The 25,549-nt window shown below is 28.4% G+C and overlaps 1 protein-coding gene and 1 long non-coding RNA gene across 2 annotated transcripts in view; one reads left to right on the forward strand and one right to left on the reverse strand.

Moving 5' to 3' along the window:
* The window catches only part of LOC142331546 (uncharacterized), a 190,587-nt gene extending 165,771 nt beyond the window's left edge, over positions 1–24,816 (reverse strand). Inside the window, exons 1-2 of the long non-coding RNA XR_012758034.1 lie at positions 24,674–24,816; positions 16,698–16,790 (exon numbers count right to left, since the gene is read on the reverse strand). This is a non-coding gene — a long non-coding RNA (uncharacterized LOC142331546). The remainder of the gene's footprint in view (positions 1–16,697; positions 16,791–24,673) is intronic.
* Positions 1,627–16,944, forward strand: LOC142331544 (uncharacterized). The gene is made up of 4 exons (XM_075377531.1): positions 1,627–1,672; positions 9,890–10,420; positions 14,234–14,502; positions 16,691–16,944. Exons 1-3 carry the CDS (start codon positions 1,640–1,642, stop codon positions 14,486–14,488), a joined length of 819 nt encoding a protein of 272 aa, XP_075233646.1. The 5' UTR covers positions 1,627–1,639; the 3' UTR covers positions 14,489–14,502; positions 16,691–16,944.
* Positions 24,817–25,549: the final 733 nt, after the last annotated feature.

The raw sequence follows: 25,549 nt of genomic DNA on the forward strand, positions 1-25,549 counted from the left end.
AAAAAAATAATAAAAAATAAAAACTAATACTAAGTACCTTCTTGTGGGCTTCGTCGTGTAACGCTAAGAAACAAGTAAAATACATTTTTACTCGTACGACGAACGGTACTATAAATTGAACAGGCTCTTTATATATCATTAATTATTCTCACAAGCATGAGTTTAATGTAGAGGACTTCAGGAGGCAGATCCCTCTAGCTGACCGGCTAGTATAGATATAATTCAATTGATAACTCGCTGATCTTACCGATTATCTATAAAAGAACAGTTGGTCAAAATTCTTAAATATTTCCCTTTTTTTACGTATCATCTACCAGAAGATCATCTTTACCGCGGACAACTCAATCGTACTTCATAACGGGAATCGTTTCTTGTTGTAAGATTTTTCCCGCCAGTAATTTAAAGCTACATCGTAAGGTTTTAGGTAAAAATTTCGATTTCAGGTATGTAACCCAATTTTCACCTGAAATTCATTATTATTACGAATAAAAGCAAATTTAAAATATATAAAATTTTATTTCCTTTTATTTTTATTTTTAAAATTTTTTACCATTTTGCATACTTAGCAAATCAAAAATGTTCTACCAGAGAAGGATCAAATCCCAATTAAAAAAATTCTTGAAATCTTTTTAAAGTTTTCATATTTTAAATTACGTTCTTTTTTTTAAAAATCGTTAATGAATAACAAAATGAATGATTGTTTTTTAATATATACCAGGCCAAATTCATCAGAATTATATGAGAAATATTTCTTTAAAAGTTTTCTATATCAGTCCCAAATTTCTCCTGAAATAATAATAGTTTTGGTTGTAAAACAGTTAAAAACCTAGAAACTCGAAGGCTGGAAAAATAACATAATATGTACAATCATGTACATATTCATTAGATCATGAATGTGTACCTATTAAATTAATACACCAGCCTATCATTTTGATTTATAAGTCAAAATTAACAACTTAAGAGTAGATTAAAATAAGTTAACTAATAATTTAGTTAACTTTAGTTAAGTAATAATTAAATACGTTAAAATAGAAAAAACCTTTTTCTATTACTTTTTAATAATTGTTTGAATATACTTCATAAACACTGTAACCTGGCTGAATACTAAAATCAGTTAAAAATGGAACAATTTTTTCCCCATCTTGGAATAAAGTATGATTCAAGCAAATTTTTATTACTACTGATCTATATTTAGGCAGATTAAAAAATAATAAAATAAATTGAAATTTCAAAAGTGTTCGCTCGATTATAAACGTCAATCTCATAATCAGCTGGTTATATGTATTTTTTTTTAATTATTAATCATGAATAATAATAATTGTGTTACTTATTTACAGAGGCAGCTGTTAAATTAAAAAAAAAAAAATAATAAATAAAATTTAAGGTTAAATTCTCAAAAATAAATTTCGAATAGGCAACATGTTACACATAACACTAATAATACTGTAAAAATATGAACAATAAACACGCGCATTTAATAGGAAGACAATAATAATAATTTTATGTAATACGTTCCGCTATTTCCGATGCTTTTTGTTATTTGATTGTTGTTGAAAATGGGGAAAGTGGGAAATGTTGTATATAAAAATATCCCCACTTAACTATTATCACACACTTCACTGTTTCTATCTGCAGCGCCATGAGGTATCATATTTTATTACTGTCGTTACTGGTAAGTTATAACATAAATTATTTATCGTATTTCATTGTTTCAGTTACAAATATTATAATATTATACTAAATAAAATATAAATATTTTACTGTTAATGATAGGTATAACTTTATTACTGTTTGATTTCATAAATTTTAATATTTAACACTTTAAATTTTAATTAAAAGAGAATGAAAATTTTTCATTTAAACTCATTAAAATAAAATGAGCATTGAAGCTTGGTTTTAATTTTTTTTAATAAATAAAAAAAAATATTTTTTAAAGTTTTTCAAAGTTCTAACTTGCAGCATAACGAACCACGCTTTTAAGTTGCCCCGCTCAATTTTTTTCAATATTAAATTGAATAAACTCAACAACGACTCAACCAATCTTCATCAAATTTTCACATACACAACTTTAAATAAACTACTACAGGATATATAAATTTCAATGAAATTTATCAGGTAGTTTTGTTAATTTTTGAGCCACAAAATTGTATACATAGGCCTATAAAGGAAACCCCAATTTAAGTGAATGGTATTGCTGTACTACTCATACTTCAAAATGTAAAGAAAATCTATTTTCACCCCCAATATGCGACCGAAAGAAATACTGTTCTTTTCTTTGAAAAGTCCGTAAAAAAAAAAAAATGTAATAATAGTTCATAAAATTCATTAAAATTCGGAAAGTAACTATTTAGAAGAATAGACAGAATAGCTGTGTAACTCTGAAAACTGTGACCTCAAATGATTATTAAAGCCAATATTATGAATTTTGTAAACGTGACACCGTTGGTAAATGAAATACAAAATTTAAATATAATATTGAAATCACCTTATCAGTTAATTAGTATATTTCCTCTAATGTTTTCAGCTACTCATCCATCTTCAGCAGGATAATTCTTCATATAAATTAATATTGAAATATAAAGTATAAATAAAGTTTGTAAGTAAAATCAATCAATATAGTCATAACAACTGATCTTGAATAATATATATAAATATATATATATATATATATTAATCCGATCAACCTAAGTACGTAATTAATAAAATAAAATAGGATGACATAATCCAAGCCTTATTCCATAATCCAAGCAAAAGTGCATTCGCGAGTACCTCGCATCATCAGTTGCTCTATAATTTTTCAAATCTTTCGTTGCAAATTAGAGATTAAAATTAAAATTGACATTTAAAATTGATAAAAGATCCTTTTCCAAATCAAAACAGAAATAAAACTAATATATATATATAAATTATGTAATTAATTTAATTTTCAAATAGAAGTCTGCAATCTTTACTTATTGACATCGTCTATTTCATATTTTCGATCAGGAAGGCAAAAATTAATGAAAAAGAAAGATTGTAAGCATATTAATAAAAAAACTGGCAACAAGGTTTGTTCACTACTCCCAGCTTTGAGAGATTGAAACTATATTTCTAAAACTGGTTATCTTGAACTATTTCAAAATACTTAACAGCTATTTTCTTTTAAAAATTATGATTTAATTTAAAATCTATTATAAAAAAAAAATATTTTACTATTATTTTTAAATTAAATAATGGGTTTATGCCGGTTGAGGTAATAAAAAAAAATAATAAATAAATAAAGGACCACTATAGAATTGCATTTCTTAAATTTTTTTCAGTAATGAAGTTTAAATTCATTATATGCCCACAAAGCGACCGTTAGTTAGTTCTTAGATGGAGCCACAAATACGCCTTATTGAAATAAGAAAATAAATAAATAAAATTACAAATATAATCTAACCAAACTTAACCTACACTCGATAACCTCTATTAATTAACAGTATTATCATGAGTATTTAAAATCCAGTGGTGAACGCGTGTTCGCAAATCAGCTGATTTCGAAGTCGAGAGTTCCAACGTTCAAATCATAGTAAAAGCAGTTAAATTTTTACGGATTTGAATACTAGATCGTGGATACCGGTGTTCTTTCGTGGTTGGGTTTCAATTAACCACACATATCAGAAATGGTCAACCTGAGACTGTACAAGATTACACTTCATTTACACTCATACATATCAATCTCATCATCCTCTGAAGTAATATCTGAAGGTGATTCCCGGAGGCTAAACAGGAAAAAAATTCAGTAATTATTGTAATTATTTATTATTTAAATAATCAAAGCATTACCTTATTTAGTCGAGGTTAGCGATCGAAGTGAGAGTAGGTTAAGTTTGGTTGATTATATTATAATTATAAGCAATAATGCTTATATTTTTAATATGTAAAGTATGTTAATATGGAGAATGTTTAAAATGACCGGAATAAAGGATCAAGTAAGTGTGTTATCGGATTATATCTCCAACCTGGTTATTGTTAATATCAATATTTCCTGATATTTTCAATTATCTCCAGGTGAGAAACTTGCAAATCTTTGAAAGGGAAGAAACGAAAAAGTACCTAGTAAGGTACAAATGTAATGTAATATACATTACTTTTGGATTAAATAATTTGGTTAAATTTATTAATTAGGTTAACAATGTGATTATACTCACTTAAGACTAAATTTATTCATTTCTTATTAATATTCCGGTAATCTCCAGATATCACATGCAGCTTTATGTATTCAGGGCCCGTATGCAGCCCCGTCCCTTGTTCGTGACGTGTGAATGAGATATAGTCTTGTGCAGACTGAGGTCGACCATACCCGAGACTAAATTAAGTTACATTAGGCTTAGGTGAAAGTTAGGTAAAGGTTATTTTTGGTTAGTTTTAACCAACGATTCCGTGTACTGAACTTCGTACGATATTAACAAAACCTAACGCTCGCTTCGCCCGGTAACTTTGTCTAGTTAACCTTAGATGTTAGGTTAAATTGTTAGGTTGAGTCCATAATTATATACAATAACTCAGATGAAAGGCATTTCCGACGAATTATTTGAATTGTAATGAATAACTTAGGTTTTAAATAAGTTGTAGTGAGCTTGATAATAATGTATTATAATGGTTGATTATAATGTATTAAAGAATTGGTAGTACCTTAATATTTTACTATTTCGCTACATAGCTTTACATTCATCACCACAGCTAATCCAAAGATTAAATCCATCGAGCATCTGAAAGAATCGATCAGCCTGGTACTCTGAAGATATAGGATACAGGATGAGGTGTAAAGTTGATGATATGTTGAATATAATCTGGTAAACTGTAGTAATTATAGGGAGTTTAAGTTTTAAGTATAGTAAGTATGGTGAGTTTGAACAAAATCAGTTAATCCAGTCTAATCCACCGGGTTGGTCAAGTGGTGAATGCGTCTTCCCAAATCAGCTTTACCACTCATACATGTCATCCTCTGAAGTATTATCTGAAAGGTAATTACCGGAGGCTAAACAGGAAAAAGCAAGTTCATCCAATCCGAAAGTATTTAGTAAAATCAGTATTACATATTTATACAATCCATTTAAATCCATAATTACAATATACAGTATTACATACATACTATGCGATGCGGAAAAAATGTTTTATATTTCTTAATGACGGTGTAAATTATTGAACGTACAAATACTCCTTAATTGACTTTTTTAACTTACTTTCATTTTTTTTTCTTATATGTATAGCCGGGAAAGTAAAATGGGAATTAATATATTTTGGAAAATTAAAAAATTAAGAAAAAGAGAAGTAGTAATGATCACATGATTCCACAAAAGATTTCGCGATTATTACTGTAGTACTATTTATCAAACATTGCATTTAACTTTATTTTTTATTTTATTTTTTAAATCGTTTTTAACTTCCGGTGAATATAGCTAATGTAGCTATCTATATTACAGGGGAAAGTATGGTTGGTGATCATGGCAAAAACTGGGTATAGAGTTTTTTTTTACAAACTTTTACGTTTTAGGGTCCAACAAGTTCATCTTCTCGTAGATAGAAAAAAAAAACATAAATATGTGTGTGCGTACCTATGTGTCGTACTGCTTTTAGCCTTATATCTCAGGATAGACTGAACAAATTTTCTTCAAATTTGGCTCAAATATTTCTATCGTGTTAATCTTATTAATATTAATATTTTTTATTAATGTTATAAATTAATATGTTTCGATCGTACTAATTTTTTTTTCGAAATTCGTTCAGGAGATGGAGGATATAACGAAAAAACAAATTACATTTTCTTCAAAGGCACTTTAGAAAAAGACTTTGTTGGTGGCTTTTTTACCTATAAGGCATAAATAATCCAATCTTTTTTTTTTTAATCAACCCTCATCTCTTAAAATTCTCTTAAAAAACCCCCTTTCAGTTTTAATATTTAATTTCTTTTTCGGTATTTTATTCATCATGTAGGGATATCAAAAAATATCTAAATGTTCCAAAATTATATACCCCATAATTTAAACAAAGAAAGGTTTTTATGTAAATTTTTACGTTTTTTTTTTACTGGAGGGGGTCTAAGATTTACAGAAAAATTGACTTAAGCCAATTTGTTAAGCTTAACTTTTGTTTGAAAATATTTAGAAACCTTTTTATAAATCTATTTCCCTCTCTAAAAAATATATCTTTTTTTTTGTTTTTAGCTCTAACTCTTATAATTATTAAAACATTTTTTTTTGTATTTTTCTTAATCACATAAAGGGCTATTAAAATTAAATTAGCTTTAGCAATATTTCGGACTCAAAATGAGTAGCAATTTTTTTCATTACTTTCATAAACTTTTTTATTTTGACAATCTTTTTAAACAATTCTCTTTTACTTTTTTGTTAGTGATCACTTCTTTATAAATAAACACCTTTTCTAAATTTTCCCTTCAATGTAAGGAAGCCCCTAAAATCGAAAACGTTTTATTCAAAATTTGGGATATTTGATGCTTAAATCTTATTTTGGTAATTATAAAATCAATAAAAGAAACCTATTGATATGGGGAGAGATATTAGGAAAACCTACTTTTATTAATATTACGGAAACTGGTCTAATATTATCACGATTGAATAACCTATTCGATGTTGCCTCTGTTCTTAGGTTTCTGAAATAAGTATTAAGTAATTTGTTTCCAGTTTGTTAATAATAGTAAAAGTTAATATTTTATGCTGATTACAACGTACTGCCATTAAGGTTCAACTTAATTAGAGCGTATTAATAATAAAAGGATACAAAATCTCTTTCTCTAAGTGACCACTTAGAGAACTGATTGTGTTTGTGTGCGCGTGCACGGGTGTGTGGAGTACAAGTGAAGAAATCTATATATATATATATATATACCTATACCATTCATCCGATTGCGATAAAACTTTTCTGAGGTGTCATGTACACGTCCGCAAAGGTTCCTGAATTAGTTTGGACTCGCTAGGCGGAGTTGGGGGTCGAGATATTTCGAAAAAGTTTATTTATGGATCGATTTGGCTCATATTCAGAATGTATATTAAAAGAAATATTTTTGCAAAAAAAAAATGGACCCGTTAGGTAACGCTTAGTCGAGATATTTTGAAAAATTGTATTTATGGACCGATTTGGCTCAAATTCAGAATATAATGTATATTATCTACGAGAAAAGAAAGATTTTTGTAAGAATTATACCCGCTAGGAGGCGCCGATGTCGAAATATTTACGAAACAAGCAAACATACAAAAAGACTTTATTCTTCTATATATATAAAAGCCAATGTTGGTATGTGTGTCCGTTATAGACTAAAAAGTTGCTGGACCGATTTACACGCTGTTTTTTTCATAATGGTTGTGCGGAGAAGATTTAAAGCTATTGAAATCTTCGATCTGATCAGTAGAAAGAAAGTTAGGGATATTTTGAACCGACTACTATGTTAAGAGAATAGTTTAAATCCGATAGGTAGTAGTGTTGTTTTGACAGTTGAATTTGTTTACATTCTAAATTTTGTAAAGTTCCGTAATATTCAGTTTCTTAATGTTTTATCAAACTTTCAATTGTGTTTATTTAATACGTCCTCAAGTCTAGCAACAGCGAAGCATTGACGGGTCTGCCAGTAATTCATATAAAATCTATTTTCACTATATAAAGAAAAATTAATAAGTTAACAGAGGTTTTAATGATATTTTAATTGGTTTCCCTTCCCTGAATCAATTTCGAAAAAGAATTGTTTGAATACTATACATGTTTGTATTGTTTGAATACTCTCTAAAATTTTTAAGTATCTAACAAAATTAGTAACAAAACAGGCCTAATTACAATAAGTTATTATCTGAGCAAGCATTGTTTAGATTGTTTAGATCGGTATACATACCAATCACTAGAGTGCGAGCAGTGCTGTTAATTGAAACCTAAAAAGCTAGTTTACAGGATAATAATTATACAGTTAACAAATATTAACAATTCAATACAACATATTTAATCAAAACATTATATTAATTAAATATGAATTTACCACCAAACATTCAAAATAGACAATTGGAATAAGTTGTTTACATGATAACTAATCAGCTATAATTTCAAATAATTACTCTGTCATATTGCAGGATAAGTTTTAAATCTAGTTACTTTTTATAACGAATAATTACCATTAGCTAACTTTGAATTTTGATGTTATCAATTAAGTTATTAGAATGATTTTAAGGCGTCACGCCGACTTAAATGTAAGGATAAAACATATAATTACATTCATATAAAATAAATATTGAATACATTTATATAACTCCTACGGAATTATGAAAATAATTCTCGAAGTATTTTGGATGCGTAATTCATAATTAAATAAAACTGTCTAAAAATCGAATACACTACAAACGGCATTTTATTGTATAATATCACTCTCAACATACTGTTTTAATAACTTTGAGCTACCAGTAAAGCACATTATGAGTACCCTTTAAGATAGAAAATGGAAACCACATATGAAATAAAAACAAAAAAAAAAAAATGTTAAATATATTTAAAGTTCTATGAAACGCACGCATATTTAAAGTTCTGTGAAACGCATGCTAAAAAAAAAGAATAGAAATCAAAAGAAATGAAAACATTGGATTAAATATTAGTGAAAAGAAATTTCAATGTAAAGTTTTAAATTCCTTATGCGAGTATCATATAACTAACTCTTGGAGAACGTGAATTGGTTAGCCTTTAAAATATTACTCGAATGATAACTATTAAAATACGATACGCTTTCAGTTTTAATTTTACTGCTCATACAGTAACAACGTTAATTGGATACCATTACGTCTATCATTTTCCTTCTTCTATAAAGTTCATTGAATGCAGCAAACAAGAAAAAGAATCATTCATATAGACGAACGTCATATATAACGACATATGCGTTTGAAATATTTTTCCATCATTTTTTATCCACCAAATCGAATCAAACATTTAAAAAAAAAAATAGAATCTATTAATCACCCTGTAACCGATTATCTGAATTTGAAAGATAATTAAATAAGTAACTTGATTAAAATATGTAATTATTGCAATGAGAAAATTGAAATGACGAAACTTCTGGACTTTGATTTGCTGGGAACAAAGTAGTTTTTGAACAACTTCAATCAATATGTTCCTGATTTCATTAAAAATTTGATTTTGTGAACAAAATTGTAATCTAACAATTTAGTTCTATCTGGTAAGTTTTGAATAGCGATGAGAGTGTGTACCCCATACATACCTATTAAAAAACTACCAATTTTTGAAGTTCTACCGCGTGGGCAAAACAGCGATATTATCAGTTACTATATATATATATATATATATATATACACAATATAGTTACATATATACATATAGTTAAGAAAATCAATCTTCATGTCAAGATTTATGATTTAAATAGTGCTGACTATTAAAATACATACATTTTCCTTTGATACATGCATTTTTATTTGAATTGTTATTTTCTTGGGATATAGATCTTTCTTTTTCCTGTTTTTAGCCTCCGGTAATTACCTTTTAGATAATACTTCACAGGATGAATGAGGATGATATGTATGAGTGTAAATGAAGTGGTGTAGTCTTGTACAGTCTCAGTTAAGACTATTCCTGAGATGTGTGGTTAATTGAAACCCAACCACCAAAGGACACCGGTATCCACGATCGGTGTAAAAATAACTGACTTTACTAGGACTTGAACGCTGGAACTCTCGACTTCTAAATCAGCTGATTTGGGAAGACGCGTTCACCACTAGACCAACCCGGTGGGTCTTGGGATATAGATAGGCTCCTTATGTTAAAAATGTAATTATATGTACGTACATAACGTAATCTAGGTTTAATAATGAACACCTTAAAATACATTAATTATATATGTTTTTTAACCTTTTTTTTAATACAGGTTATCATAGCATACGTAGATGGTGAAAATAAAAATGAGAATAAGCAAAAGAAATTAACGGATAAACGTAGTTACAGGCCTACAGAAAAGAAATCCAATGGTAAAAGAGAATTAGATGGACAATATGATATAGGAAATGATGATGGAACAGCGTTTAGTTACACGCACGTTATACAAAATCACGGACCCGTTAGAAAAGTGATACGTGCACCAGGATCAGATATATTATATTCCGATGATTATCTTAATACAAACGATAACGATTATAATTCTCTTGCACAAACACCGGGTATGAAATCATCGGATGAAGATGATTATGATACCGGTAATTATTACGAGCCGACAAAAGAACCATACTTCGGTCCGATTTACGTAACCGCAAAACCAGTGTTAGCAGTTAAAGATGATTACGTACGTAGCAGAACGAATGCGTTACATTCAAACAGTAATAAGGCTTTATCATACCCATTACCGTTATTTAGACCGGCGTATGATACTTATTCAGATAAACAGTACTCTGTACCTATACAGGTAAGTCAATGATTAAACATTTTTTATTAATATTTATAAGAAATAATTAAAATATAAATAGTATATTCATTCGCTAAACGGCATCAATAGAAAAAAATTATTCATATAGAGAGACAAAACGTTAGAGATAATTTAAAGAGGATATGGAGACAGTGAACGAAAATAAAGTAAATATCAAAAAAATAATTTAAGAAAATACCAATAATATCAACTTTAAAAACAAAAATTAAAAAAAAAAAATACTATTTCAATCCGTTTTTAAATTTTGACAAGTCAGTGCTAAATCAAAGTAAAATAAGTATAAACAACTTAAATGCTTTAATTTTGCGTCGTTTTCAAAAAGTCGAAAATATAAAAGTTTTAACTTTCATTTTAATAATTTTATATAAATGCGAAAGTTTGTTTCCAACAGTATCAAGCGAAAACCCCAACTGACTGATTGCCTTCGGATTTTCAGATACATTCGTGTTATCCCAGGGGAGATTTAAAGTCATATATCGACGCCGTATTCCCCTTGGGGATCAAATTGTTAATTAAAGATATTCGTTAAAGAAACAACAGATAAATATTAAAAATGAAAAAAACACGACTGCTTTTTTGTTCTGGTTTGGTTCTATCGTGATTTTGTATTACATTAGCAAATGCCCCGTTTCAATTTTGAAAATTGGGAGTTTGGTTGCAGAGATAATTATAAGAGCACCCCATTACACCTCCCAAAATAGTACCCCAGGGACACCCGGTTTGTTACTAGTTGATGTGATGATTGGTCTAGTCTCGAACGAGGTGCTCGCATCATCTTACCTCATACGCAATCCATACAAGAAGTCAATTATTATCGTTAAACAGAAATTTTTTTAAATTTATTTAATATTATTTTATTTAACGTTAATTTACTTTTATAATTTTATAATAAGGATAAATTCATTCATAATAATAATTCTGTATGAATGAATTTTCATTCATTTTGTATTAAGAATGTAATTTATTCATTGGATTGATTCGAATCATTCAGTTGAAACCCAGCTCACACAGTGATAGAGCCTCACAGTTCATTAATACAAAGTTTGCGCTTCAACCGGCAAATCTCCACTATTACATATATATTTTTATGTATATGTAGCCTACAGCCTACGACACTCCCGGTAAAGTAAGAATTCCAACGCGGGGTCATACATATAGATCGTTTCAGCCGTTGAGATGCTACGGTGGAACATACATACAGACAGGCAGAGAGACAGACATACATACATATGTACGTACACACATACATCCTAAATACATTACACTCCTTTTTGCGCAGTCATATAACAAGAATTAATCCATTTAGTTCATTATATGTCTGTCACCATGGTAACAGAAATATAATGAAGTAAAATGACTTTTTAATTTTTCAATTATGAATATCTGTAAAATATTTAATCTTCTGTAGTTAAGTTTTTTTTTAAGTGTTAGTAAAATCTGTGTACTTCTTTCTTCATTGTTTACTCTTCTCTTTTTTGTACATAACGTTCTTTTCATTATTAATTTTTCTTCTTCCTTCCATTAGGATAACGAACGTGTCGAAGTCCAGGTAGTAGAGCTCCCTGCCTAGACGGGAACCGGCTAACAAGATAATTATTGTATACATTTATTATAACATTAATTCAAACATGCCGCAACCTCACCCAGCAGCGTCAAATGAAATTGAAATCGTCCCACAGCTGTCATTTTATTTACTATTTACTATAATCATACACTTGTTATGAAATAAACTATTTATCTATACACATTAAAAACACCATCTAGTGACTGACATATTCAACGCTCAGCAAAAACGACTGAAAATAAATTGATAAAAATTTGTATACAAGTTCTTCTTACTGTATAAGTCCACACTAAATAAGGAGTTTTTGTAATTCTGAGTTTAAAGGGTTAAGATGTAATTTACTATGTTTTGAATTTCTCGGTAAAAAATGTACGCCTAGATAGCAACTTGATTTTTGGTATCTGTAACCTTCATATGAATATCTAAAAATCTATTTCTAAATTGTATGAAATTCCAACCTTTAAGAGTTAAAATGGAATAACATCAAATTTTACTCGTGATTTGATTTCTTTGTAACAAATGAAGAAATCAACTTCAAAGGGACCTTTGAAAGGGATGACTTTTTCGACCTCTGAAAGGGATGAAGAGAGTTAAAAAATGTTGAATAAAGATTGCAAATTTTCCCCATTTCTTAATATATTAAACGAGATTATTCACTTTTTTTGGGCTTGCAAATTTAATTCACATGAATATCTAAAAATAATTTTCGGTTTTTTAATATTTTAAGGGGTAAAAAAATACATAAATTGTTTTTTACATTTTTGCTGTTTCATGCGACAGCTATTGAATCAATCTTTATGAGATTTCATAACATTATCATGGTAATTAATATTTGTAATTCTGATTATGTATTTTGCGAGCGAAGCCGGAATAAAAAAATAAATGTATAATAAAATCAATAATATTATATATTGTTTATGTATAATATAAATGAATATAATTAATAAGTATATATATATATATATATATATATATATATATATATATATATATAAATTGAACAAGCTTTAATTTTTACTATCATTATTATTCTCACAAGCATGAGTTTAATGAACACAAAGGGGTCAGGGGGCAGAGCTCCCTTTCTGAACATTACTTGACCGCGACGGGAAACGCAAGTAATCAAATAGCGCGGGTGAAGTCGTGACGGGGATACTGTCTATTAATAAAACTTTAGAATACATGGCAAATACATCTTGAATGGATAATAGAAGACAAAGTTTAATGACAAATACAAGTTAACAGAATTTCAAAATCTAATTATAGTATATAATTAATTCTTTCTTTGATTTAAATTGTAGGACCAGGTTTTCTTCTCTTTTTAAAATTTTTGTGCCTCTAAAGGCGGATTTACGTACTTAAGCGTTGTCGCAACATCTAGAATATGCTTAAAAACATTTTTTTTCCATAACGAATGATAAGTGCTGATAAGTGCAATGCCCTTTCTGTCATTTTATCACAGTCCGAACAGGGTTGGCTTGATCGGCTGAGATGGGATGTGCGGTACCGTCGTTAATGTCAAGCTTCCCTAAACCCAATGCAAATTAAGGAATTTTAGAGAACGCTCGTATTGTCTATGAGCCATAGCCAACGACCATACCACGTTGAATATACCGGTTCTCCTCTGTCTATAAGCCATACGGAATAAAATCTACAATTGCTAAATTATAATAATCGAATTTCGATTTGTAGTAACTATTTGTGTCTTATACAAAGGTTTACTTAATTCCTTTTTTACAGTTGTTTAATTTTTCTGAAGCTCAAATACATTAATAAGGAATATTTATATTGATAAATATTAATATTTATTAATTTTTTCTCATTTCTATTGTCTTTTGTAAAAATACAACAAAAAAACAATGTACATATCTTTTTTATTTAAATGCTAAAACTTTTTTTGGGGTATTTGAGCATTCTCTTTATTGTTACTAATAGCAAATCATTATAAATAGAGAACGTTAAAAATTTCATTTTTTAAATTTAATTAAGAAAACTTTGAAAAGACTTCTAAAATTGGAGATTTAATGAAGTGAAAAAGGATTATCATTCAGTTTTTAGTTCAGTTTTGTGAAGTCTGTAGGTTTTTAAATTTATTTTTCACACACACGCACACACACACACACACAGAGAGAGAGAGAGAGAGAGAGAGAGAGAGAGAGAGAGTGTGTGTGTGTGAGAGAGAATGAATTAATTGATTGAACATTTTTATAACAAATTACTTTTTACAGGTTTTTTACAAGGTTCCATTGCAAAGAAGTTTTGGTAATGAAGTGCCAAAATTATATTCTATTCCTAACGGGAACAATCGACTAGAATATCAATTAGGATCAGTGGGATCGTATGCTTTACCGTATCATTATATAAATTCAGCATCATCAGTCTTACCGTACAAAGCATTTGTAAATAATTATTTTGGTTATACAAAGGCGGATTCCATAAATGCAGATCATGATGAAAATCAATTTTCTGAACATAAGAGATAATCAAAAATAATAAGGTAAGAAAAATTTAAAGGGCAGATATCAGTTATTTAAACAATGTACGCTTTTTAAAATTTAAAGTAGAATTTAGTATTTACATTAAATAAATACTATTTACATCACCTTTTAAGTTTGTCAAACTAACATAAACTTACTTAAATCTGTTCATAATATTACAATACATAATTACGACAAAATAGGGAAGTATACATCAACGGATAAGAGAAAAACTAGCCCCAGGAAAAATCAATGAAAATTTAATGAGAACAGCATAAAAATTGCCGATAAAGTTGTAATACTTTCTTAAAAAAATTGATGTAATTTTGTGTCTGTTTTCATGTCCTCCACTTTATGGTCAATTCGATTAAATATTAATTATTTTTATTTATTGTTAATTCTAGTATTGTAAATTAGTATAAAATTAAGTAATAATTTTCTCACAATAATAGACATAATAATTACGACACAAAATTAACATCAATTTTCCCCTATAACTTGACTATTTGTGAACTGATTTTAAAAAATAAAATGTAATTTTGTTCAAAATAAAAAGCTTAATATTTTAGAAATAACATAAATTTTATATAATATTTATGGGAATATAACGGATTGAAAAATTAACATGGCCGCCATTTTGTAATTTGCGAAGGTATTTAAGCCCTGATTTTTTGCCGATTTTTAAAACTTTATTACCACGAGGCTTACCAAATATTAATGTGGATTAATCCACATGTGGATTTATCCGTGTTGTCCACACGTGTCTATCCGAACTTGAAATAAAAATTACGAAATTGCGGACAGTAGGAGAACGAAGGAGAAATTGCCATTTATCCTAAGGATAAATGTCAATTTATCCTTAGTATCCTTAATGTTTATTTAGTTTTACAATTAGAATCCGTAAAAGTGTAGCCAGCCCTATTTAGAAACACCTGTGTGTGTTTATATCACATATATATATATATATATATACACACACACACACACACAGTGTCCGAAAGTCTGAAAACGGCTTAATTAATTATAGAAAACTGAGTGTGACTAAGTTCCCAAAATGAATTTATTTGTTTATTATATCAAAGAAACTACTCTGAGTTGTGTTCGAAATTATAGTCAGCCATCTTAGATCTGCCATATTGAGTTCAATTTTATTTTTTAAATGGAATGATGGTCACATTACACATGATTTCAGTGTAATATATATATTGCACAGGTTTCCGAAAAAAATATATTTATATATATATATATTTTTTTTTTTTTAAATACTATACTATTATATCGTTTTGTTGATGTTACTTCTGGTTGAATTAAAAACCAGAAACAAATTAAAATTTTAAGTCTTCTCGCCCAACCTCTTTGTAGAATTACTGTAAGGTTCTGAGTTTGAATACCGTTCACGCATGGCATTTTTCATACGCTACCTTAAATCTCTTCTAACGCCATAATTAAATGAATACTTGATATCGATAAAAATAATAAATAGAAATATTACCTTAAAACCCTCTTTTTTCTTTTCAAAAATTTAAAACATCCATATGTCCGTAGGACTTACCAACAAATCTAACAATTTATTTCAGACTAAAATTTACGAAAAAGTATGAAATAGATGCCAACGTATCATATAATTACATATATGCAAATAATTAATTTTTTCCGTGTTTTTGGTTTCAGAGAAAATAAAAAAGTGACAAAAAATCCGTAATTAGCAAAGTAAATAAAATAATTAAATCAATAAATTTTAAGTACGGGGGAAGGGCTGGAATTTCCAAAAGCATGGACGACAGAACAGTTCAACACTATTGGAAATTAATTATTAATATTAACATCATTTGTGACAGATATTGCACACTAAAACATAACTGTTAATATCACTGTAACAATGTAACATTACTTCGACTAAATCTGTAACCAGTTTTCCAGCTATTACCGGGTCTGGGTGTGTGTGTATAAGCAAATGCAATTACCGCTACCGACTTGCCAGGTCTGCAGTGTAAGGGTAAATGAACCGGTAAACATGTAGTCTTGACAGACTCAAGTTGACCACTCCTGAGAAGTGTGGTTAATGTGATACAAAACTACATATGAAATACTGTTAAAAAATACATGTGTATGTGTGTGTGTGTGTGTGTGTGTGTGTGTAGTTACATATATAACCATTTCAGGGTATCCAGTAACTTGACATGATCTATAATTTTGTATGTTTTACAGTACGAACCTATGCTGCAGTGGCGCATTCCAGTAGCAAAGTCAAGGATTTAACAGTTTCTTATATTTCATCATAGATAGCGCCGTTGTCTACCTCGTGCTGCTGTAAACGTTATGAAACACTGAATTAAAATATTTGGGTATAAAAAAAACTGTAACTTATTAAATTATGATGTTTGTAATATTTTTGCCTCATATAATATTGTTTTTTGTAAATATTTTGTAACTTAGTTAATGTAAAATAATTAATTAATGTACAGTAATGCTAAAATAATTTTTTGCCAAAATTATTTTTATAAATATTTACTTAAATAAAAAAGTAGTCTTAAATAATAAAATTAGTACTTCATTAAGAAAACAAAATGACTCCATCACATAATAACTTATATGTTAAGCTAACATCAAAACTGAGCAAAAATTAATTTGAGTTTAAAATGTATAATTTAACAAAACTTTTATTTTGTGTGCAAATGTAATATTTATACCCTTTATTATAATATGATCTCCCTCTGAAGAAAATTTACTTAAAGAAATTTCTAAAAACTTTTTTTGTCATATCATTAGAAGCTCAAATAATGCAAGTAAACAGAATACATGGTTTTCATTAAAGCCTGAGAAACTAGCAAAAAATCTTCAATCCAATCTTAAATAAATTTCCTGCCCGTAATCGCTCTAGCAAAAAATCTTCAATCCAATCTTAAATAAATTTCCTGCCCATAATCGCTCAAAGAGAATTCAATCTATTCAATAAAAGATTATTAGCTTGTCCAAAAATTTTTTTAATCTTTTTTACATCTATTTTCCCAAAGTTCAGGGATTGGTTAAGTGAAATACGGCAGAATTTTAATGGTTGGTTGCCAACATACAAAAGGGAATATGGTATAACATTTTTAGCAGATGGTTAATATCATGGTTGATCAGGACTTGAACCCAGAACTTCAAGATATCACTAGGTCACAGCTATCAGCTTTGTCCAAAATTATTATACCATCCAAAATAATTAGATAAAAGAATTAATGAATGTCAAAATAAAAAACTGTATGTATTTTAAGGATCATATACATAAATCCATCAAAACATAACAATTTTAGCTATATTAACGTACTTTTATTTGCTGTAGAACATTTGAAAATGGATAAAATAATATAAAATGATTGGAAAAAACATAAAAAATGTTATTCAACTAATTAACTTCACATAAAGCATTTTTAAACGATATTTATATTTTTCTTTAGGAAGGGTTGTTATACATACTGATATTACAAAATAAGTTTCTCAGTTTCAGTATTGGGTTTTTGTACATTCAGCAGATAGGAAACAGCATTTTATGGATAGGATGGTACATTGAGCTGTCCCCATCAAATCGCATAAATACGAATGCCATAATAACTCAAAGAAATTCCCAGATTCTTCCTGATGGTTTACCCAAAGGAAAACATTAAAGTTAAGGGGGGACTACATGATCTATTCAAAGAAGGACTGTGGAATGAGGTGAAAAGCTTTATCCAATAGAGTACCTTGGGTTCTTCCAGAGCATTCATTCTATTCATATTCCCTCAAAAGTCTAGAATATCTTTACACAGAATAGAAAGAGTTAACTGTTGCGTTAACTATTCAAATAAACATCCAAACATATTCTCTTGGCCACCCAAGCACATTGTGGCGTGGGAAAACACTCAACTGAATTAAATTTAAATTATTAATTGTTCATCAAATATAAGGAAAATAAAATTATTTTTAAGTAACTAAATTTTTATGACAATCTATTATTGTTAATTAAATTTGTTAATTATTATAAAACCCATTTAACAATAAACATTTGTAATTTTGGTGGCAAAAATAGATAAAAATTAAGTAATTTAGAAAATCTACTCAGCCTCATTTATAAAATCTGGCTATTCATTAATTTTTAGAAATTTTGTAACTGTACATTACAGTTTGAAAAACTTGTAGAAAAATTTGTTACAAAGATTAAATAGAAACAAAAAAAATTATTTATCAAGATATAGTTTGACAACAGGGCTTAGATTTAATAAAAATCATATCAACAAATTTTTCAAAGCTCACATTAATAAATATTGTAATTGCAGTTGTCATGCACAGTGTATGTAGACATAAAATAGCAAATAAAACTAAAAAAACTATCCACAAAAGGTAAAAACCTGTATAAACAAAGGATCATTTCAATATATAGACAATAATCGTTAGTGTAAGTAAAAAAATATAATATAAATGAAAAGAAATAAAAAAATATTAACACAAAACAATAAATACAGACTAAGGAATAACAAAGAACAGAAATAAATACAAAATAAAAAAATAAGATTGGGCACCAAAAAAAAGAGGGATAACAGTTAAATATTCAGTATTCACTAATGAGTTACCCAAATTAAAGAACAAAAAATAATAGCTGAACAGGCTGGTTTACAAATTTATTTTAACAAATCATGGTAAATATTAAAAATTTCAACAAGAAAATAATCCGTATCAAATTGGAAATGAAAAAACAACTAAGATATTTAAGAAAAATAATCAGCAATAATGAACCAGATAAAAATTCCTTACAAATCAAACCAGTAAAATTAGAAAATAAAGCATTTTTAACTAAAAATGTCTATAACAAGAAAAAAAAACTATGTCAATACCAAAATTAGACATGGGAATTGACATCAGATAGTACTCAGAAAATTTTGTAGAACTGACAAGGATGGAGATTCCTATAAATGAAAATCAAATAAAGAAAGTTATCAAAATATCAATACACTTGAAACAGATGTAAAAAAAAAGCACATTAAAATTTCTTGGAGATATGATAGGATGAATAAATCTAGATCAAATAAAAAATCCTCCACAAAATTTAGAAATACAAAAACCATCAAGGTTAAATCAAACACATAAAAACAGAAATGAAAAATTTCAATTCAACTTAGTAAAGTTACTCAAACATAGAGAGTTATTGTACACCCACCAGGTTGGTCTAGTGGTGGACGCGTCTTCCCAAATCAGCTGATTTGGCAGTCGACAGTTCCAGCGTTCAAATCCTAATAAAGTCAGTTATTTTTACACGGATTTGAATATTAGATCGTGGATACCGATGTTCTTTGGTGGTTGGGTTTCAATTAACCAAACATCTCAGGAATAATCGATTTGAAATTGTACAAGCCTACACTTCATTTACATTTATACATATCATCCTCATTCATCCTCTGAAGTATTATCTGAAAGGTAATTACTGGATGCTTAACAGGAAAAAGAAAGAAAGAAAGTTCTTGTACAAAGAGAAAAATCCCAGTTAAGAAAATTGACTGAAGAAAGTAAATAGATCAAATCAGAACAGATGAAGAAATTCTGGGAAGAAAGAAAGACTATGATATTTATGTGGTCCTTTGATGGTCTATTCACAAAGAAAAAACGAAACATAAATAAATACAAATATATAAATATATATATAAATTTCTCCATCCAGGTTCCCAGCTATTGTCAGGTCTGGGTGTGTGTGTGTTCATTTTTATAGGCAAATGCAATTACTATTACTGGCTATCCAAGCCTGTTGTAGCTACAGATCTAGTGCAATGTAAGTGTAAATGTGCTGTCAGATAACATGTAGTTTTGAACAAAATCAGGTCGAACACTCCTGATATATGTGTTCAACTGATATCTAACCATCAAAGAACACTGGTATCCACAATCTAGCATACAAATCCATATAAAAGTAATGTAATCCTTGTAAAGGATTACATTACTAATACAAGGATTATATTACTAATGTAATCCTTGTAAAGGATTACATTACTTTTTAGGTCCTTGAAATGTTTTACAAGGATTTAAACCAGAATATTTGTTCAGCTAGAAAAATTAAATAGAAACATAAAGTAGGCAAATTATCAAAACCAGGTTTATATGAAATATGAATTTAAGAATTATAAACAAATTTTTATAAGTAGTTTAACAATTAAAGGTAGTAAAGATGGAGAATGTGGAACCAGAAAAATAAAAAAAACGAACACTACTGAAATGTGATGGTACAGGAATATTTAAAAAGACTGGATGAAGTGAGAAAATTAGAAATGATTAGATATTAAATACCAAATTATAATTTTTTTTTATTTTCATCTGTTCTGATTTGATATTTTTCCTTCAGTTAATTTCCCGTAAATGAACTTTTTCTGTTCCACAGGTGTGTTCAAATTGTACAACTGTCTGTTTGAGAAAATTTCTGGGTTAAATTGATTTTTTTTTTGTTTCATTTATTTGCTGTAACGTTGATGATTTTTGTATTTCAAAACTAAATTGAAATCTCAGGAGGGGGAAATATTTGTCTTCGAAACTTGAAAATAGGACAATGCTGGTAAATCATACATTAGATAACTCAATTATCTAATCAAGTAAACATTTTCTTTTCAATTTAAAAGAAAATGTTTACATTAAAAACAGTAAACAAAAACAAAGATAAGAAAATTTAAACAGATAATAACTAAGGATGATGGAAGTTTACGGTAACTGATTAATGCAGTATGAATTCTAAGTACAATTATGTTAGCTTCTTATGTATTTATGCATATTTATTTTATGTTTTAACTAATTTTATAGTTGTATTAGATTGACTAATAATGATTGTTAAACAATTAAAATATGATTTTAATTTTTTTAAATGATTCTGTAAGTGTGAGTTTATCTTGGCAATTTTTTTTTAATAACAGTTTAACATAGATTATCCTTTGTGTGGGTATAAATCTCAAACCAACATACTTGGCATTTATAGATCTAGAAAAGGCATTCGATAACGTAGGCTGGGATAAAATGTTCAACATTTCAAAAAAATTAAGGTTCAAATACAGAGATAGAAGAACAATTGCTAACATTTACAGGAACCAAAGAGCAACAGTAATAATTGAAGAAACATAAGAAAGAAGCCGTAATAAGAAAGGGAGTCCAACAAGGATGTCCCCTATCACCGTTGCTTTTTAATCTTTACATGGAACTAGCAGTTAATGATGTTAAAGAACAATTTTAACATTTGGAGATAAGATTCGGAGTAACAGTACAAGGTGAAAAGATAAAGATGCTATGAATTGCTGATGATATAGTAATTCTAGCTGAGAGTAGAAAGAATTTAGAAGAAACAATGAATGGCATAGATAAAGTCCTATGCAAGAACTATCACATGAAAATAAACAAGAACAAAACAAAAGTAATGAAATGTAGTAGAAATAACAAAGATGGACCACTGAATGTGAAAGTAGGAGAAGAAAAGAATATGGAGGTAGAAGAATTTTGTTATTTGAGAAGTAGAATTACTATAGATGGACGAAGCAGGAGCAATATAAAATGCCAAATAGCACAAGCGAAACGAGCCCTCAGTCAGAAATATAATTTGTTTATATCAAAAATTAATTTAAAGATCAAGAAAAGATTTTTGAAAGTATATGTTTGGAGTGTCGCTTTATATGGAAGTGAAACTTGGACAATCGTAGTATCTGAGAGGAAAAGATTAGAAGCTTTTGAAATGTGGTGCTACAGGATAATGCTAAAAATCAGATGGGTGGATACAGTGACAAATTAAGAGGTGTTGCTGGAAATAGATGAAGGAAGAAGCATTTGGAAAAATAAAGCTAAACGAAGAGACAGTCTTATGGGCCACATACTAAGGCATCTGGAATAGTCGCTTTAATATTGGAAGGAAAAAATTGTGTAGGCAGGCCACGTTTGGAATATGTAAAACAAATTATTAGGGATGTAGGATGTAGGGGGTATACCGAAATGAAATGACTAGCACTAGTTATGGATTCTGGGAGAGCTGCATCAAACCAGTCAAATGACTGAAGAAAAAAAAAAGGGGAATATCTGGTAAGTGAAAGAAACTTATGATGATATCCTTTTGGATTATTTGAAAACATTAAAACACCACTGTTATAGCTAAAAAAATTTCAGTAAAATTCACTAACTTTACATAATCTGTAATTTTTAATTTAGAAACAATAAAATCGAGGCAGAACTATGATAAAACCTATTACTGTCTTTTTAATAAAAAAAAAGATTAAACTGCTAACTGCCTAAGTAGAACACTGCCTAAGTGGGACACTGTTGCACATCACACACACACACACACACACACACACACACACACACACACACACACACACACACACACACATATATATATATATATATATATATATATATCTCTTCTAGAATTACCGAATAGGGCATATGAGAATAAAATCTAAATTTTACACGTTAAACATACTTAAACTATATGACAATCATAAATATATAAATAATTTAAATATTTTATTTGGCTGCATACTAAAGAGAATTGTTAATAAATTGAGGAAAAAGAAGCGTTATCTTATTTTGTTACGCTGATCAAAAAATAAAATGTTAAATTTTTTTTTACATTCATGGAGCCAAAGTATTGAGATGTATAAAAATTTGGCTGGAGTAATTTTTTTTTTACCAATATAAATTATGTTCCTTCTGTTATGTACCATAACATTTAAGCAAGTAAAATTTCAATTTACAAAGTCAATGTATATTAAATATAATGGCTCTTGGTGTGAACTTTATTTTTCTGTTTCAGTCTCTGGAACCACCGTAAGGTATTATTTCAGAAGATGAATAAGGATGATATGTGTGAATTGAAATGAAGTGTAGTCTTGTACACTCTCAGGTCGACCATCCTTAACCTAACCGGGTTGGTCTAGTAGTGAACACGTCTTCCCAAATCAGCTGATTTCGAAGTTGAGAGTTCCAGCGTTCAAGTCCTAGTAACGGCAGTTACTTTTATACGGATTTGAATACTAGATCGTGGATATAGGTGTTCTTTGGTGGTTGGGTTGAACTGAGACTGTACAAGACTACACTTTATTTATACTACTCATACATTTCATCCTCTGAAGTAATATCTGAACGGTAATTCCCGAGGCTAAACAGGAAAAAAAGAAGGTCGACCATTCTTCAGAAGTGTGGTTAATTGAAACCCAACTACCAAAGAACACCAATATTCACGATCTAGTATTCAAATCCGTGTAAAAATAACTTTACTAGAATCTGAATTTTAGAACTCTTGACTACGAAGGTTAAAATCCTGGTAAAGGCAGTTACCACTTTTATGCTGGTGTAAATGACATAAACGCCTTTAAAGCATAACAATTATGCTATTATAAACTGGTTTCCTGCTTTTTTTTTATCTAACCAAATGTATGGTTGCATATCAACATATTAAATCCATCAAAATGTTGGTAATGTCGATTGCATGAATTTATTTTACATGCATCACAAGAAAATCTGGAGTGGAGGAGCAAATGTATAACCGCAATTTAATGTAAAATTTATTCTTTCTATACAATGTGTTAATTTACAACTTCTTCCACTGAGTGAAAATAAAATTAAGTTTTTATTTGAATTGAAATACTACAAGGAAAAATAATTTAATTCCGTTTTATTTATTATAGTAATGTAGAATATTACGAATAATGAATTAGGCGTGTATGATTTTATAGTTTGATGTTTTATGTTACATTTACAACAGAAAATTTTATTAAAAATGAATACTTCATTAAAAAATCCAAAATGAACTGATTAATTGGGTGTTAAGTGTTAAAAATACTGGTCAACAATTAAATACAAAAAAAAAGAATTTAATTTAAAAACATTGTTGTTTACGTAAAATAATGGGTTGTGCAATAGTCACGATTAGAAAACAATTTATCAGTAGTAGAATATATATATATATATATATATATATATATATTCACGTTACAAAATAACTAAAAAAATTTAAAAGAACCTGTTGACGTTAAAGATTTAGACAAAAAAGTTAAAAATAAATCATGGGTTACGCCTATACAGATTTCTGTACAACTGAAACGATTAAAAACAAGACAAAACGAATTTGCATTTAAGCAAAACATATTTTAAAATGTTAACTAACAATACTATTTAACACATTATATATGATACAACAAAATAAAAACTTCTACTTACAAGCAATAAAGTTTCCAAATAAAGAACACAATTACTTTTAAATAATTGTTATATAAAAATAAAACAAGCACCAATACATTACACTGTGTAGTCAAAACAATGCGTCACTAGGAAGGAAGCAGTTGTAATGCGAAGACCGCAGACTCGCTCTTTACGTTTATGCGCAGTTTTAACTAATGTAGCCAAAACAACAACCGAGTCCATCCCTTTTCAATTACAACGAATCATCCATCTTATCTTGCGTACAATACAAAAAAAAATTTAACTATCGCCGCTTCTATTTTTCAATAAACTTTTGTTTAAACGAGAGTTTATTTAAATAATTCATTATTTTCCATATTAATTTTTTTTAAATATAAATTTTTATCTATATGTTCATAAGCACTACACACAAGTCTTTTAGACAATGACGTTTAAATGCATAATAAATCAAATGATACAAAAATTAGTAAAAATATTATGGAAAAATAACAATTTTCACAAATGAGTTATTTAATTAAAAGTTTTAAGGTATATATTATTATTTTTTGTATTGTGTGATTTTTTTTTCTTCACAACATAATTATTATATTCATTTTTTAACTTTACAGTCATTATGTTTCTTATTATTTCTTGTGGGTAAAATTTATATAAAGCCACTTGATGTATTACGAGTAAAATTTATAATTACTTTCTCAAGTAATGATATTCATTAAATAGCTGGTATTCGTAGTGAACAAAAATAAAATATAAATAATAAAGCTTGAATATCATTTGCAAATTGATGTTAGTCTGTTGATAAGCTATTTACTTACTTACTTGAAGAAGCAATGGGAAACCACTTCACTCCTTATCTTTTAAAATAATTCAACACAACACAAATTTTAAGTCGTTTAA

Source organism: Lycorma delicatula, chromosome 10 (assembly GCF_047948215.1).
Source record: "Lycorma delicatula isolate Av1 chromosome 10, ASM4794821v1, whole genome shotgun sequence".
Classification (NCBI taxonomy): domain Eukaryota; kingdom Metazoa; phylum Arthropoda; class Insecta; order Hemiptera; family Fulgoridae; genus Lycorma; species Lycorma delicatula.

Excerpts from the sequence above, each read along its gene's own strand:
- LOC142331544 (XM_075377531.1), top strand. The coding sequence starts at position 1,640 with ATGAGGTATCATATTTTATTACTGTCGTTACTG. Across the intron at positions 1,673-9,889 it reads TTTTATTACTGTCGTTACTG|GTTATCATAGCATACGTAGA; the intron begins GTAAGTTATAAC and ends TTTTTAATACAG. Across the intron at positions 10,421-14,233 it reads AGTACTCTGTACCTATACAG|GTTTTTTACAAGGTTCCATT; the intron begins GTAAGTCAATGA and ends TACTTTTTACAG.